Below are 15,826 nucleotides of genomic sequence, written 5' to 3' on the forward strand. Positions count from 1 at the left end.
CGCTTGATTCTAGAGTTGGCTGTATAAGGTATAAAAATAAAATATTGCGCCAATGTAAATACCTCTTCAACTATCAGATCCAATTATAAGCTTTATGAATTATTGTTTCAATGTGAAAATGAAGGTGTAATTCAGCCTCAGAAACTAATCATTTGATATTCATTGTGAACAATGCATACTTGCTTCATTTACACGACGTTCATTGGATTATAGCTGTTAGTAATTGAACCAATGAAAACATTTGAAATGACAGGTAGATATCTTCGGAAATCTCATAACATTGAGGGTAGGCACATACATTATCACATCTCACAATTACATACTTATCATAAATACTTAAAAAAAAATTCTAAAATTCCATAATTATCTATTCACAGTTGTTGAAGCCAAGGCAACTTTTCTGATAAAAAAGAATGGGAAAATATCATTTTATTATGACGACGTAAGTATCCCATGGCAATGAAAATATTGTCTTGTGTCAAATAATCCAGATTATTCCATCATTTTGTGCCTATTGATATTGTCAAATGCATCAAGAAACATTGAACAAGATAGAAAAAAATCAACGTCTTCTAATATGTAAACAGATTATGTGACGCTATTATTATACCTTTCACGGAGGACAACTCACCGACTCGTTTGAAGTAAAGACCGGTGTTAGGCAAATTTGCTTACTCTCAACGTTTCTCTTTCTCTTGGTGATCGACTGGATCATGAAGACGTCAACAACTGGAGGGAAGCACGGGATACAGTGGATAGGTAGGATGCAGCTTAACGATCTAGACTTCGCAGACGATCTGGCTCTTCTATCACAAACGCAACAACAAATGCAGGAGAAAACGACCAGTGTAGCAGCAGCTTCAGCAGCAGTAGGTCTCAATATAAACAAAGGGAAAAGCAAGACTCTCCGATACAATACAATATGCACCAATCCAATTACACTTGACGGAGAAGCTTTGGAGGATGTGGAAACCTTTACATATCTGGGCAGCATCATTGATGAACACGGTGGATCAGATGCAGATGTGAGGGCGCGGATCGGCAAAGCAAGAGCAGCATTCTTACAACTGAAAAACATCTGGAGCTCAAAACAATTGTCAACCAGCACCAAGGTTAGAATTTTCAATACAAATGTCAAGACAGTTCTACTGTATGGGGCGGAGACGTGGAGAACTACGAAAGCCATTATCCAGAAGATACAGGTGTTTATTAACATTTGTCTACGCAAGATACTTCGGATCTGTTGACCAGACACTATTAGCAACAAGTTACTGTGTGGGACAACAAACCAGATTCCAGCGGAGGAAGAAATCAGGAAGAAGCGCTGGAAGTGGATTGGGCACACTTTGAGGAAATCACCCAATTGTGTCACAAGACAAGCCCTCACATGGAATCCTGAAGGTCAAAGGAGAAGAGGAAGACCAAAGAACACATTACGACGAGAAATAGAGACAGACCTGAGAAGAATGAACAAGAACTGGAAAGAACTAGAAAAGAAGGCACAGGACAGAGTGGGTTGGAGAAAGCTGGTCGGCGGCCTATGCTCCATTGGGAGTAACAGGCGAAAGTAAGTATTATTATACCTTTATTGACACACTTTATTTTAGCACACTTGTTAATCAGGGAATAGAAGTGATATGACATCAAAGGAAATTCCGATGTCTTCACACCGACTAAGAGCTACCAGTACACGTCAGAGAACTGTACGAGAACAGTCATATCCTATCAAGCCTTATTACATCTTCTAATGATCAAATGTTTCTAAAATACACTGTTAAGTATAATTTAAGTGATTCTACTGTGAAATCCTGATGGTATACACGATAGAAAGAGATCACCGGTTTGCAATATGCAAAACAATTATATGAATATCTTCACCATCTGAAAATGCACTTTCAGAAATTCTACTGCAGAATTTTCGAAGGTTACTCGATGATGAAAATATTAATCACTTCACAATGTGTAGTTATTCGATTATCAATCTTTGTATTTTCACTGATTTGTAATAAAATGGTTGTTGATTAGCTAGGAAGAGATTAACGAGATGAACGATTTCTTTTTATTTTTGGACTGAATCGGTTTCGATTGTTTCGAGGTAATCGGGACATAATTTGGAATAAATTCCTTCAACAATTGAATAGTTCTGGATGGAAGTGAGCGCATTAACACAATTCCACCATATGACAACAAATTCACGCGCAACAACATTGCAGTTAACTACAGTCACATTACTATCAACAGATGTAAATATTCATCTCACAATGTATCACCTCATTTTATGTTACATAAATATTTTGTTCATTTAACTTCAATGTGGTTGACAGGTGTAGTGAGTCAGAACACCTTTGAAGACTAGATAGAGCATATTTCCAAGTGTGATCCACTGTCATCGTGTAAGATAATCTGGGATAGAACACATTAATTCCGTGGTTAGTTGGTTTTGATGTAGATGATTGTATGTTAATGGATCCTGACTGCGATTTCCATTTCTTTTTTCCAGATTCCCCATGCAATTAATAAATATAAAAAGAGCTCGACATTCTCCGGAAAGATTCAGTGTGGAGGAGGTAACGAACATTATTCATATTATGATTTACACTGACCTACATGATCGATCAACTTTTCGCCTTATATTGCTTTCTATTTGTACACGATCATCACTACGTCAACACAGAAATTTACTGTGATCTATCATAGTGACCTAACATGCTTTTCTTGCAGTCCACATTTTTATCGATTGTTTCGTGTGTAAAATAAATTAGTCGAGATGTCATTGAAGTGTTGAGGGAAATTGTGCGAAATGAAATCCACCCACATTTCGTAAACTCACTGTGCGAACGTTGCTGTTTATTGAGAGTTTAACATCGCTTATTTGTTTACACATCTTGAAGAGAAACCGGACTATCACATAAGATAAAAATTTACAAAGAAAACTCATCATGATAATGTTCAGTGTTTCTGACTGAGTCTTTTGAGCTGTGGACCACTGAAATTACTTGAAATTATTTTGTGAGAATTTTCTTTGATCGCCTTTGTATCTGTAATCAGAAACGAAACAGTTTCTTATTTCAATCGCTTCTTGAACGAGCAAACGATATGTCTCACTAAAAAAAATATCAATCTAAATTTGAAGTGTCTACCTTTTACAATTCATCACATTAGATGAAAAATTGATCAATGCAGATGTTCCTGAGAAATGGATCAAAACTGGAACGTTGGTGGAGTATGAAATTTCTGGAGGTATGTTAAATCGTATTTTATCCGAGTTGACCGTTTTCACATCTAAAAATTCATCAATTTTGTCTCGTAACATTGGAAAGCACACATATAATTTCAATGAGTCCTTGAATGATTTCTAGAAATCGGTCTCAACTGATGTCACAATAAACGTTGATTAGCCGTTGATTTATAAAATAATGAAGAAAACACTTGTAACTACTTAAGGTGTCTTCATCTTAAACAAAATTTCACGAAACGATGGTTATCATAATTTCAGTCAATAATTCGATTGTGCATTGACGTGGAAGTCTGCATTGCTTGCTAACTTGTTATATATATATATATATATGATACTGAATCGCTCTGAGTTATTGAAATCGAAATAACACTCCTGAAAATTGTTATTACCTTGAAAACATTAGCTTTACTTCTGCAACCTCAAATTCATCCTGCTCATCCATCAAAATGAAAGTGTAGACAAGTCACATGTTTCTTATTTGGATTTATCATAGGCAGCAGATATTTGTGAATTATCAAGAATTCTAACGATTTTTTATGGTATGATAGCTTTCTTTCCTCGAATAAGTACATTTTGAATAAACACAAACACTTTTCAATTCATCATGTGTATAACCATTGAAATAGCATTTCGACAGCTGAGATAATCATTTCATAATCTGAAGTTCAGATCGACCCCGATTCTTTTCGAAATAAATATCATTTATTATCGATGAATTTTCGTTATCCAACGAAAATGATTTACTAACTGACAACACACAAACAAGAATATGGTCACAAAGTGTTGAAACCTCTCATCACAAGTGGTCTACTGAAATCTCTCTATGAAAAGCATCAACGGTGACTTGAAAATGAATGTTCCTTTTCCTTTGTTGTTCCATTGAATTAACGTTTCTGAAACTGTAATTCCTATTTGAGAACAGCCGACTTTCTTTAACCAATTTGTAAATACACAGAAATAGTTTGCAATGTAATTCTCGAGCTTGCATATTTGGCAGCGGTAAACAAGACAAATTTTAACCATCAATCTCTTATCATGAAACGAAATGTGACTTCTATCTACCACCTTGCAAACATTGACTGAAGTTCACCGAATTCGCCCGCCAAGACTCATCGTTCTACATTCAACGATGTTTTATTAAATTTCATTCATGTTGTCGTGAAATGTGAATGACATTGAAAATGGACTGAATTTCGCACTGCTGAATGTGATGACAAATTTCTGGTTAATGGAATGATCACTTTACTCCGAAATCACCATGATGTCATTGAGTTTTAGCTGCGCGTCTTGTAATTTACTTATTTTTTGTTTAATAACTTAAAACGCAATCAACTCATTGCTTTCACTGTAGATTGTACCAGACCCAAGTCGTTTGCAGTATGTGAAGGAGCAATGACACCGGATACATCGTGTTTTTGGTGTGACAAAGCGAAGATGTGGATTAACGGTAATGATGACGATACTTCTGAGTTAAAATACAATGGTTGCCTGATTGAAGTAAGTAATCGGTGAACTTCACAGGTTGTTTCCAATATTAACACATTGTAAAACTGTTCACTCGGAAGAGAAGAATAATTTAATGTTACGAATAAGTGGTGTTTGTATTGTTTCTTCAGTACATAAATCAGAGCATTGTTTATGTTTAAGATGTTTTATCAGATATGAGTACAATACTTTATTTACATGTGTATATTCTACACGGAATAGAAGCGTTGTTAAACTCCAATGCCTAGAAACATGTTATTTTCCAGCTCAAAGAATTCCTAGTGATCTACAATGTCCAAAATGAAACCATATATGAACGTGAACCTTTATGAAATATCGACGATACCAGTTTGAATAATGAGGCGTTATTCGTTGAAAATTGTGTAGCAAACGCTCGTAGTCTCCTATTGTTGAAGTTCAGAACAAATATCTTTGATTGCTTGTTGCAAAATATGTATCCTGTGTGAGCTACATTGTTAGAGCTGTCAGCTTTGAATCAGTCGATTATTACTTATATTGTGATAAGATAAGATATGCTGGAAACAAATTTCATCACACAAATATAGGTCGTCAGTGAGATGCAGAATGATGTGTACTTATCACATCGACTGTCGACTTGGTAGTAAATATTGTAACTTGTTATTCATTGATGACAATGAAAGTCATGTTACATGTTTGTTGAATTGAATTGTGTCATCAATCCTGACAACCGTCTATTGTGAATGATGAAATATTTGGATTATTATTTGATATTGAGTAAAATTGCCACTGTTTTCGTTCCTATTCAGTATAGCTTGAATGTCGACGATTCAAGTGAACTAACACTTACCAAACAAAAAGAAACTGATTTAGAAAAGAAATTGAGAAAAACTACTGAAAACAATGAATCTCATTCGGTAAATATTTCATATTGAGTAATAATTGTACTGTTTTGATTTCTTTTCAGAATCAAACTGCAGAAACGAAAGGAAAGCCCCGCAATCTGTTGTATATTATCATACCTATAGCTATCTCTTTTGTTGTTTTATCCATTGGTTGTGTCATAGGCATGTGGTTGTATAGAAAACATAAAATCAATCCATGATACTCACAAACATCTTATTACATATTTTCATTATGTTGATTCTGTTATTTTCATTTTAGCTTAGTAATAAACACAATTTCTATTTAGCTGATCATTTCCACAAATTGGAGGTTGTTTCATGGAACTGCTAACCACTTTCATGATTGTTCACATAGTGATTGATGCAATTTTGTTAATAAAACATAAAAATGTGATTTTCCCATTTCATTTGATTGTTTTCATTCAATAAAATCTGATGGGTTTTACAACAAGTAACAACATTGAACTTGTGAATTAACAGCATCGTGTACATGTGTCTACGTGACAATTATTATGAACAATGCGTTCATTGTGAATGTTCATTTTGTTGAAGACTTACTACTGTAACATATAATTTGAAATTGACTGAGTCCATTGTTTTAAACTGAACCGTTGAAATACCACCAAGACAATCCATCACAAGACAAGCCCTCACATGGAATCCTAAAATTCAAAGGAGAATAGGAAGACCAAAAAACACATTACGTCAAGAAATAGAGACAGACATGAGTAGAATGAACAAAAAGTGGATAGAACTAGAAAAGAAGGCCAAGAACAGAGTGAGTTGGAGAAAGCTGTTCGGCGGGCTATGCTCATTGGGAGTTACAGGCGTATGTAAGTTGAAATAGTAAATCACTCGTTAATAAGACAACTCAATGCTTCGTTGTTTGATTATTCACTGTTCAATGAAAGATAAATGATATACTCTTGTTAACTAGGTGTGATGTCAGTTGAATATGAAATAATATTACAGTTCCGTTGATATACAAGTCGGAATAAAAGAAAGGTGTAGATTGAATGACTTAGTAACCATTCTACAGTGACGTTGCTAAACAAGATGACAGATTTTAAAAAAACAAACAAACCAACGTTTTGCCTCATTGGTTGATCACCTTTTTGTACAATACTTGACATATCTAACTATTCCGGCGTTAATAATTTATATATCACTCGGACAAATGTTCTCTAGTTTTATGATCGAAAAAGCGTTACTATTCAGTTACAGAGTTAATGAATAACTTCTTTTCAGATTAGCACCAATATGTTCAGATTAACTCAGATGTACTATCGAAATGTTTTGTTCATATTCAGATGCGAAATAATCTCAATTAAAATCATCGCAGTTTAATTAATTATAGAACAAAATATGTAAGCGAACAGTATTGTTTTCAATTAGATCGTCATTAGGCTTTACTCTAATATACATGAATATTTATATGAAAATCCTTTAGACCAATCACAAGGCTATTTGAGTCAATAATAATCACAATGAAATAGAATACGTTACCAAGCATAATAATAGTTAAAAGTACAAGTTGATAGTGGGAAGACAAGTGTACTGATAGTAGTAAGAATAGTAAATTACGATAACAAAAGTCATAGCAATAATTAAACATTGAGAATTAAGAGGTCAAACGTGGGTAAATAGACTTACCATGGTGATCACAAAACATTAAAATCATTACGTAATAAGAAGTATGTAAGTAAATAGATAGTGAAGAATACAAACGGAAAGAGGTAGAAAATTACAAACAAACAAAAAATGATAAACAAAATAAAATTTTTACAAATAATAATAATGTCATTTATTAAGTTATGTCCGGCCATGGAAGGGATAGGGGGGTTACGAATTTCTTCTGTACACATAAATTGGGATGGAATGTACGAATTCCTATGGCTTCTGCTATATGAAGTAGACGGGAGCGAACTCCGTTGGGAAACGATGGAGGTATACGATAGATCACTTGAAATGATTTCAATTTATCAACAATATGACCACTATCAATTAGATGTGCCAAGAGAGAACTGAGTATTGTTTTTATTTGGCCCTGTCCAAACCATGCTGGTAGATGTTCACTCATTCGTTGGTTAAGTTGCCTAGTAGTACGCCCGATATAGCTATCTCCACAGGAGAAGCTGAACTTATAAATGCACATGGAGGAGGCCAACTCAGGTAATTTATCCTTCGTTTGAGTAGACATCACTGGTCGACTCGAGAAAGTCAATGCGAGATAGGCTGCGTAGAAAGTTCTACCAATTACTTTTGTTAACCTATCTTTCAGAGTTTCACTAGCTGAATCCCCGTTGAATGGTAATTTCATGTATAGAGGCTTCTTACGAACAGTTGAAATCTCCGATTTCTTCCTTGTATCATACATGTACTTTTTGATGAACGCAGCAGGGTAGCCTATCTCAGTCAGTGAGTTATAGATAAATTGCAGTTCCTGACTTAAGGTATCAACAGAACAGATCTTATTTGCTCTACTAGTGAAGCATCTAACCAAGTTTCTCTTATATTGGATAGGTGTAAAGCTATAGAGGTGAGTGTATTGGCAGGCAGATGGTCTTTTTCTATGCACACTTCTACTTAACGAGCCATCACTTCTCCTGCTTAGTGTAACGTCAAGGAAATTCAGCTTCATGTCACACTCGCCTTCATCAGTGAAGCTAATCGCTGGATGTACATTGTTGAACTGTTCTAGTAGTTCATCCTTACTGGTGTTCTGATCCACGACAATGAATGTATCGTCGATGTAGCGGCAGTATAGATCGAGCTTCTTAATAGCCTCCTTAATTCATAATAGTAAATTGAAGATTCAGGCATAGTTGTCAGAAGTTCCTTTATCAGTATACACCATACCAATATCTGTTTGGCAAGTTATCGTTCCATATTTCTTGCCTGATAAGTTGAAAATCATTGTCAAATGGATCGAAGATATCTTAAGTTATAATCTAGATACATGTACATTGTAAATTTACTGAACTAAATATGTTTGAAAAGAAATGTTAAGATGGCTTAGATTTCAAAATGTCGGATAATAAGTCACTATCTTTCAGATAACTTCAATGATTAAGTGTCTTTGGATAGACAATAGTGGAGCATTGAAATTCCCAGGGGATTATCAAAATGACAAATTAAAATCAATACTACTTTCGTGTAAACTTATTTATAAACTTTCGACGCATCCATATGCGTCCTTACAACGTAAAACATACACCTGACGCTAATTTATTTCAAACGGCGACTAAATAAATAAATGATGATGATCAAAGGGATAATTTTACTGACAATTGAATACGTCTCAAGAAGCACTAAATCGTTAGATACATAACAGTGCACATATTTTTTTCTTCAACAAGACACACCTTTAATGATGATTAGTTATCTAAAAACAGATTTAAGTCATGTTATTCTCCATGTTGAAAATTCAAACTCAAAAAATTGTAGGCTGACATTTAAGAATCAAAGAGAAGCAAATTATAAATAAATAAAATGGACTTCGCAAAAAAAATGAAAAGAAAATCAAATTATATTGCAACCAAATCAATATTATTTTGTCGGCTAAAAGTATACTACTTATATCATGATTAAGTAGTCCAAAATTGTATCCGAAAAAAGAAAGAAATTAAGCATTCCCAAGTGCGGAAAAAGAACGTAGGAATGTGTTAAACTTGCCTGTCAACATTTAAATAAGCTAAAAAACTGACAATGATAAACTGTCACTACTAACAACAACATCAACAACAGTATCATGGAAAAACGCTGACAAATATCAGAATAAATGAGAAGAAACAAGGCAAAAATAACCAAAGAAATCAAATTAAAACAAAACATAAAAGCATCAAGAAAAATGGTTCTTCTAGTTTCAATATTTAAATAAACATAATCACTAAACGTAACACATTCAAAGAAATGCTCATTGGGAGATTAATTATTTATCAGGAGAAACATCATGGATAAATAAAAGTCAGCGAAATCGTCTCTTTTCTACTTCAGAAGAGTTTGATCTTGTTGGAATAGAAAAACCGAAGACTGAAAAACCAACGAAGATAAGCAGTGTAAACGCGTTTAACAAAAAGAAAAAATGGGGTTTTGGTGGAATGGGATAATGATGAGTGATTTCATATCTATGAGGTTTACAGTAAGGATAGAAAGAAAGGTTGTTGCAAAATGCCAATTAAAAAAAATATATTCCATTCACTGTAATGTATTCTATGATGAAATCTTTGAAGACTGTTCATTATCAGAAGTTATTGAATTCGTTGAAGATACTCTACTGCTACCGCTGTTACAACTGTTTGCTGACTCTTGACGTTTAACAGCTAATTGACGTTCTATTTCAGCTAAAGCAGGTGGAAGAAGATTGACAGCATTTATACCATGACAAAATACACGAGCTGGTCGAACTAATAAACCATGACCAGGACGACATGTGAAATAACGTCGCCCAGCAACACATCCATCATGACGTCCACGTGGTTTACGTAATTCAATACCAAGCCAAATACCTTCAGCAAATGTAATTGGACCAATATACCGAACAATACCTATAAATGAAAGAGAATAAAAAGTTAAACTTAATTTAGAAGTCGCGGAAAAAAACTCTTGATGAGGTCAAATGAGTGGAAGAGGAATCTGGCAGAACAGAAATTAAAGCATAAACATGTTCAAATAAGCATACGCTTACATTATGATCATTATTATTGCTATTAGTTTTAACAAACAATCATTAGTAAAATGGGGTACCAAAATATGAATGCGCTACAGAAGGTTTGTGTAAGGGGCTGAGACATTGCCCGAGTGCCAAAACCAAAGCAGGTGATTGTCTTAAGGAACCCTACTACTGCGCACTAAACCTAGGGATATAATGGACGTTGGGAAATGTAGTTTCATGGTATCCGGTGACGAACAATAGGTTCATACACCTTTTCTTCCCTCAGGATCCTGGAGCCCATGTAAAACATTCGTTTGGAATTACCGTTTACCAACTCCTCATGGTAAATCTTTGGAATACACAAACGCGATTTAGACGCCGGATATTCGTTATTACTCCTTTCCATTTCGTAAACAACACACCCGACAGGAGAAAGCAGTGATTAAAACTTACCTGACAGTCGCCATATGAGAGGATTTCAAGAGAGAGAGTGGACGCTCTCCATTTTCATCCTTACCACGGCATTATCCGTGTGATTTAAGGACAGCATGTGATTATATCGCTCTTGTGCTTGGTATATCACTTCATTCAGACACATTTTAGAAATAAATAAGCATTATATCAACTTACCAATTTCTCCAGCACATAAAACTTGCATTCCTTCAGTTAAATAAAACACTGGTTCTTCGAATGACTCAGCTGGTACACGTCCAACAGCTTTCAATGCATTGACTAATTCTGTCGGTAGAGGTGGTCGACCAATTACAGCACGTCCAATCATTGGTGATGTGGTACTAGACCATGGTGTACGACGACAACACCATGATCTACCTGCTACTCCATCAACTTGCTCCGAATGAAATGATGTAGTCATCGTTGTTGAATTATCCGATAGTTTAGTTAAGTTTGGTGTGTTCGGTCGTGCAGGCAATTTCTGTATACGGCTAATGGGTGCAAATATTCCATGACCAACAGCACAATCAAAATAACGTATCCCATTGATAGAACCATTATTCTTGCCAACAGCTTGTTCTAATTCAATACCATACCAGATACCTGGAGCAAATTGAGTTTGTCCAATAAAACGTAAAACACCTCTACGTTGACCAGCTACTAGCACACGATCTCCAATTTGAAAATGATGATTTCGACTGATATCCGGTGAACGAATTCGCAATCCTAAGATAATGATAAGAATTAATGGAAGAATTGAAGCAAATTATCAACCTTAATTAAAACTTGAGAAACTGGGGAAACAAACTGAAACGTTGTATTGTTTCGACTTGTACAGTTGTAGTACGTACCACGATAATAACTGCTTAAATGATGTGTACATCTTTGATAATCCAATAGGAGAACTATCACAACCATCATCGAAAAAGTACAAGTATTTATAAACAACTGTCTACGCAAGACACCGAATGTCCGTTGGCCAGATAACATCAGTAAAAGCCTACTATTGGAGAGAACAAGCCAACTTCGGACAGAGGAGGAAATTCAGAAAAGATGCTGGAAGTGGTTAGGACACAAAACATTGAGGATATCGTCAAGCAACATCACGAGACAAGCGCTAACTTAGAACCCTGAAGATAAACGAAAAAGAGGGAGGTAAAAGAACACACTACGTCGGGAATTGGAAGCAAACAGGAAAAGGATTAATAGCAACTGGAAAGGATTGCACAAGACAGAGTTAGATGGATAATTCTGGTGAGCGGACAATGCTCCTCCATGAAGGGTAGGGTAACATGTGAAAGTAAGTAGGTAAGTAAATGTAACAAAAGTGTTATAATAGAACACATTCACTTCAAGAAACAGATTATACATATCGTGAATTGATTAGAATCGTTCGACTTCAACTCAAGAGGTTTGGGACTTCCCAGGAGACTTGACTGTTCTGGAATTCATCCTCAGTTAATCAGTGACTGTGCGCTGCCGAGGAGTTCGTCACTAAGACGGCCATCCAGTACTTCTAGGTCTACTACTGGACGGTTTATGATTTCAGTATCATCCAAAGCTTTCCACAACCATATATTGATATATTGGAGTTAATCAAGTTTCATGGAATTATCAATAAGATATTTTGTGTAATTTATATGTTTAAAGCAATCCGTTCCTTTGATAAATTTTGATAGTGTAAAAAGAAGACGAAGTGTATATGAACTATGTGATGAGATTCATTTAGTATTGTTTGTTTGAATCTTCTCATCGATGTGTTAGGACTGCAACCGGTCAGTCTCTAATCGGCATATGTGCATAATGTGCGTATTGCCTCGATATAGCCTTAATTCACAAGCATAGTAAGTAGAGATGGGTAGTGGCTAGCAGTGGCACAAGCAAGTGACTATCAGGACTCAGTGGTTGAGTGAATAACGCGATGGCGTTTGAAACGAGGGTACTGAGTTTGAATCCCAGAGTAAACATCAACTCTGAGATGCAGGTACATCCAGCTGACGAGTCCCAAATAGAACGAAACGCGCGTCCTGGATTCCACTGCTAACCACTATCCATCTCTGCTTACTAGAATAACATTAGGGTCATGTCGATTTTTTTGTCCCCCTTAATCAATAAATTTTCATCCCATTTTCCAATTTTTTTTCAATCCGTTTCGTCCAATGAAATCCCTAGTTCTAAATGCGTTATAATTAGTTATGTAATTCTTGAAATTCGTATAAAAGCTCTGTACTTATCGATATAGATAATTTTCTTCACAATATGGACGTCAGTAACGTGCAGATTAGAGGCTCTGTTGTTCCTCACGTCACAGAAACGGATAATGTATTTTTGAATACATTGTATCTGGTAGCGTTTCCATCACTGGAAGCGTTAAAAAGCGCCATTAGAACTTATGAAATAGCAACGTACTGCCATTATGCGGTGAGAGATTCTCATTTCCATGGAGATCGGAAGCCGTATATTAAATTTGTATGTTGGAGAAAGAGCTATAAAACACCAAGCGGTCCTTCGCAGCCGATTAGACGAAGGAGGTAATTTGATTAGTGTTATTATATTGTTCATTGAGGACTTCAATGGACACACAATATCTGGCCTTCATCTTTTGTAAGTTTCTTGAAGGTTCTTGGACTGTTGTTCGTGGGAATGTGCATCACAATCACGAGTGCAATTCCCTGAGGCACGACTGTAACACATGGATGCGCCGATTAACAGCGGCGGAATTGGAAACAGTGAAGCCACTGGCATATCAGCATTCAATGTGATACACAACGCGTACCAATCCTATGGGGAACGTCTCACTGCTCAAGATGTTTTCAATATGCGTCACAAAGTGTTCTCACAGGCCAACCTTCCTGGTGCATATTTATACTATTAACTGTAGGTGATTACGGTAAATTGAAAAATCACATCACGTCACTTGGTGGCCGTTGTGATTATCATAGCAGATCATAGTCTGTTGTACTTCTTCTTCGCTACAGCAGACGAGATTAATCTGTGCAATATGTTGTTGGTTTTGATGGGACATACAAAACCAAGAATGAAAACATGTTCCTGTATCACGTTGTGGCTCTGGATATGAATTTTATGGCAATACCTGTTTGTATTGCATTTATAAGTCGCGAAACATCGACATTGCTGTCCAGTTTCCTCTCGTTCTTCCGCCAAATGAGTAACAATAGAGAGGTTATCGGTATTGTTACTGATGATTCACCTGCTATAGCTGCTGCCATAACGCAGGTGTATCCCAATTCACACCACCTTTTGTGCCGCGTGCACCTGCTTCGAAATGTCATCAAGAGGGTAAGCTTTCCTTTCTTTAGAATTAACCCATTCATCGTATTCGTGGAGGCTACGATCTGATCTTCTTCAAATGTTCTACCGTCTTATGCTAACAAGAAATGTGGAAAGGTAAATCGAAATATGCTTTACAATGTATTGTAGCTTCCAACGGTATGTGTCATTTATCGAAGCAGCAGACGGGAATTTCTACCAATATTTGAGAGATCACTTATTGTCGAAAAAGCACAAGTGGTCAAACGCTTTTAGACCAGCTGCGATGCTTCTAGATCAAAGCAATACAAATTTCGTTGAGACGACCCATCGAATTTTAAAGTTGCATAAGCTGAACAGAAAAACACCCGTGTTCAGATCGATATTTAGTGTTCTGCTTCGCACTGGATATTGGATAGAAGCTAGAGTTCAAAAGTACTCATCTTAATGCCGTAGCAGAGCTGTGCTGTGTCGCGAGCCACAACTACGTCGTCTTCAGGAAACACTTACACCTGCTGCATGTCAACTGCACTTGCGTGTTCCTGTTACTGACTTCGTACTGTCGGAGGGGTTCTTCAAGGCCGTTGATACTACAGGAACTTACACAGTCTCCAGAAATCCTATTAGTTGTTCCTGTATCTTTTATGTAAAACACAGAGTCGTATGTCGTCACATCTTGACATACTGTTCGCACGCGAACGTCGAAGTTCACAGAGAAAGCATTGGTGACAGATGGCTGCATTCCAACAGCTACGTAACCAGAGTAACGATTGACAATGAGTTACAGGTACAAGTCGGGCAGACAAACGTCCTAACATCGATTCACTACTTATGTCGGCATATGTTCGCTGAACAGCTTACCGCTCTACTTAACTATGCTCATCAGTTGCTTTACGACGGATTCTCTACTACCATCACAATGCCCATCGTCCGACATACCACAGGCACCAACCGTCAACAGAACGTAGATTTGGATGTTACCTTAAATGATAACGAGATTGAAGTAATATCTATGAACTCAGAAGAGTTTACGGACCGAGACAATGAAGTAGACGAACGTGCGCACAATGACCGACTGTGTGATATTTGCCATCTACGTCAGCCGCCCAGTGAAATAGCTGATGGAAGTGCTTGGATTTTTTGTCCATGCAATGCTATGTTTCATTCGTTCTGTGCCTACGACCCATCAGAATTATCACCTGGGTTCAACTGTCCCATGTGCGGCGCTGTCACGGACTCATAGTGGAGTCATTGATCAGGACCTGTGTAGAGACCGAGTAAAGGCCCTTTTCAGGGCCACCCAAAATTTGATTTAAATTTTGTTTGAATTTCTTGTTTCCATTTTAAGGAGGAGTCATGATACTATCAATAATTCATTTTACATTCACATGATTTGGTTAATAGGTACAGTAGAGAAATGTAGTAAGATCAGTTCACTAGTACAACAAGATAATTTCTATTGCTAAGGTCAAGTGAACAGACACTGATCAGCCATCACAATTCCATAGTAATGAAGCTGTAGATTAATAATGATCATCGCTCACTTTATTACTTTGCCAACAGCGTTTCACATTTTTCAAATTTAAGGTTTCAGTAAACGATTCCGTACAGAAAACGACGTCATATAATGAAGGCTTACATGTTTAAAAAGTCATTAATAATAAAAACAATAATAATAATGGAACATACGAAATGTAATAAGAATGTTTCTTATGAGATTTATCACTGCATTGCAAAAATTCGAATGTAAAAATGTCAATTCTTACACCCAATAAAAGAACTTTATTCTAGTTCGATTTGAACTAATCAAATTACAAAGCTGCACCATTTACAACCAATTAA

At 36.2% G+C, this 15,826-nt stretch overlaps 1 protein-coding gene across 1 annotated transcript in view; it reads right to left on the reverse strand.

Annotated features, from left to right (window-relative positions):
- Positions 1-8,870: 8,870 nt before the first annotated feature.
- The window catches only part of Smp_133390 (restin-like), a 46,260-nt gene continuing 39,304 nt past the window's right edge, over positions 8,871-15,826 (reverse strand). The window contains exons 20-21 of the mRNA XM_018790504.1: positions 10,892-11,440; positions 8,871-10,154 (exon numbers count right to left, since the gene is read on the reverse strand). Coding sequence (XP_018646234.1) covers positions 9,820-10,154; positions 10,892-11,440 — 884 coding nt within the window. The 3' untranslated portion in view covers positions 8,871-9,819. The remainder of the gene's footprint in view (positions 10,155-10,891; positions 11,441-15,826) is intronic.

The sequence above is a fragment of the Schistosoma mansoni genome (genome assembly GCF_000237925.1).
Source record: "Schistosoma mansoni, WGS project CABG00000000 data, supercontig 0080, strain Puerto Rico, whole genome shotgun sequence".
In the NCBI taxonomy this organism is placed as follows: domain Eukaryota; kingdom Metazoa; phylum Platyhelminthes; class Trematoda; order Strigeidida; family Schistosomatidae; genus Schistosoma; species Schistosoma mansoni.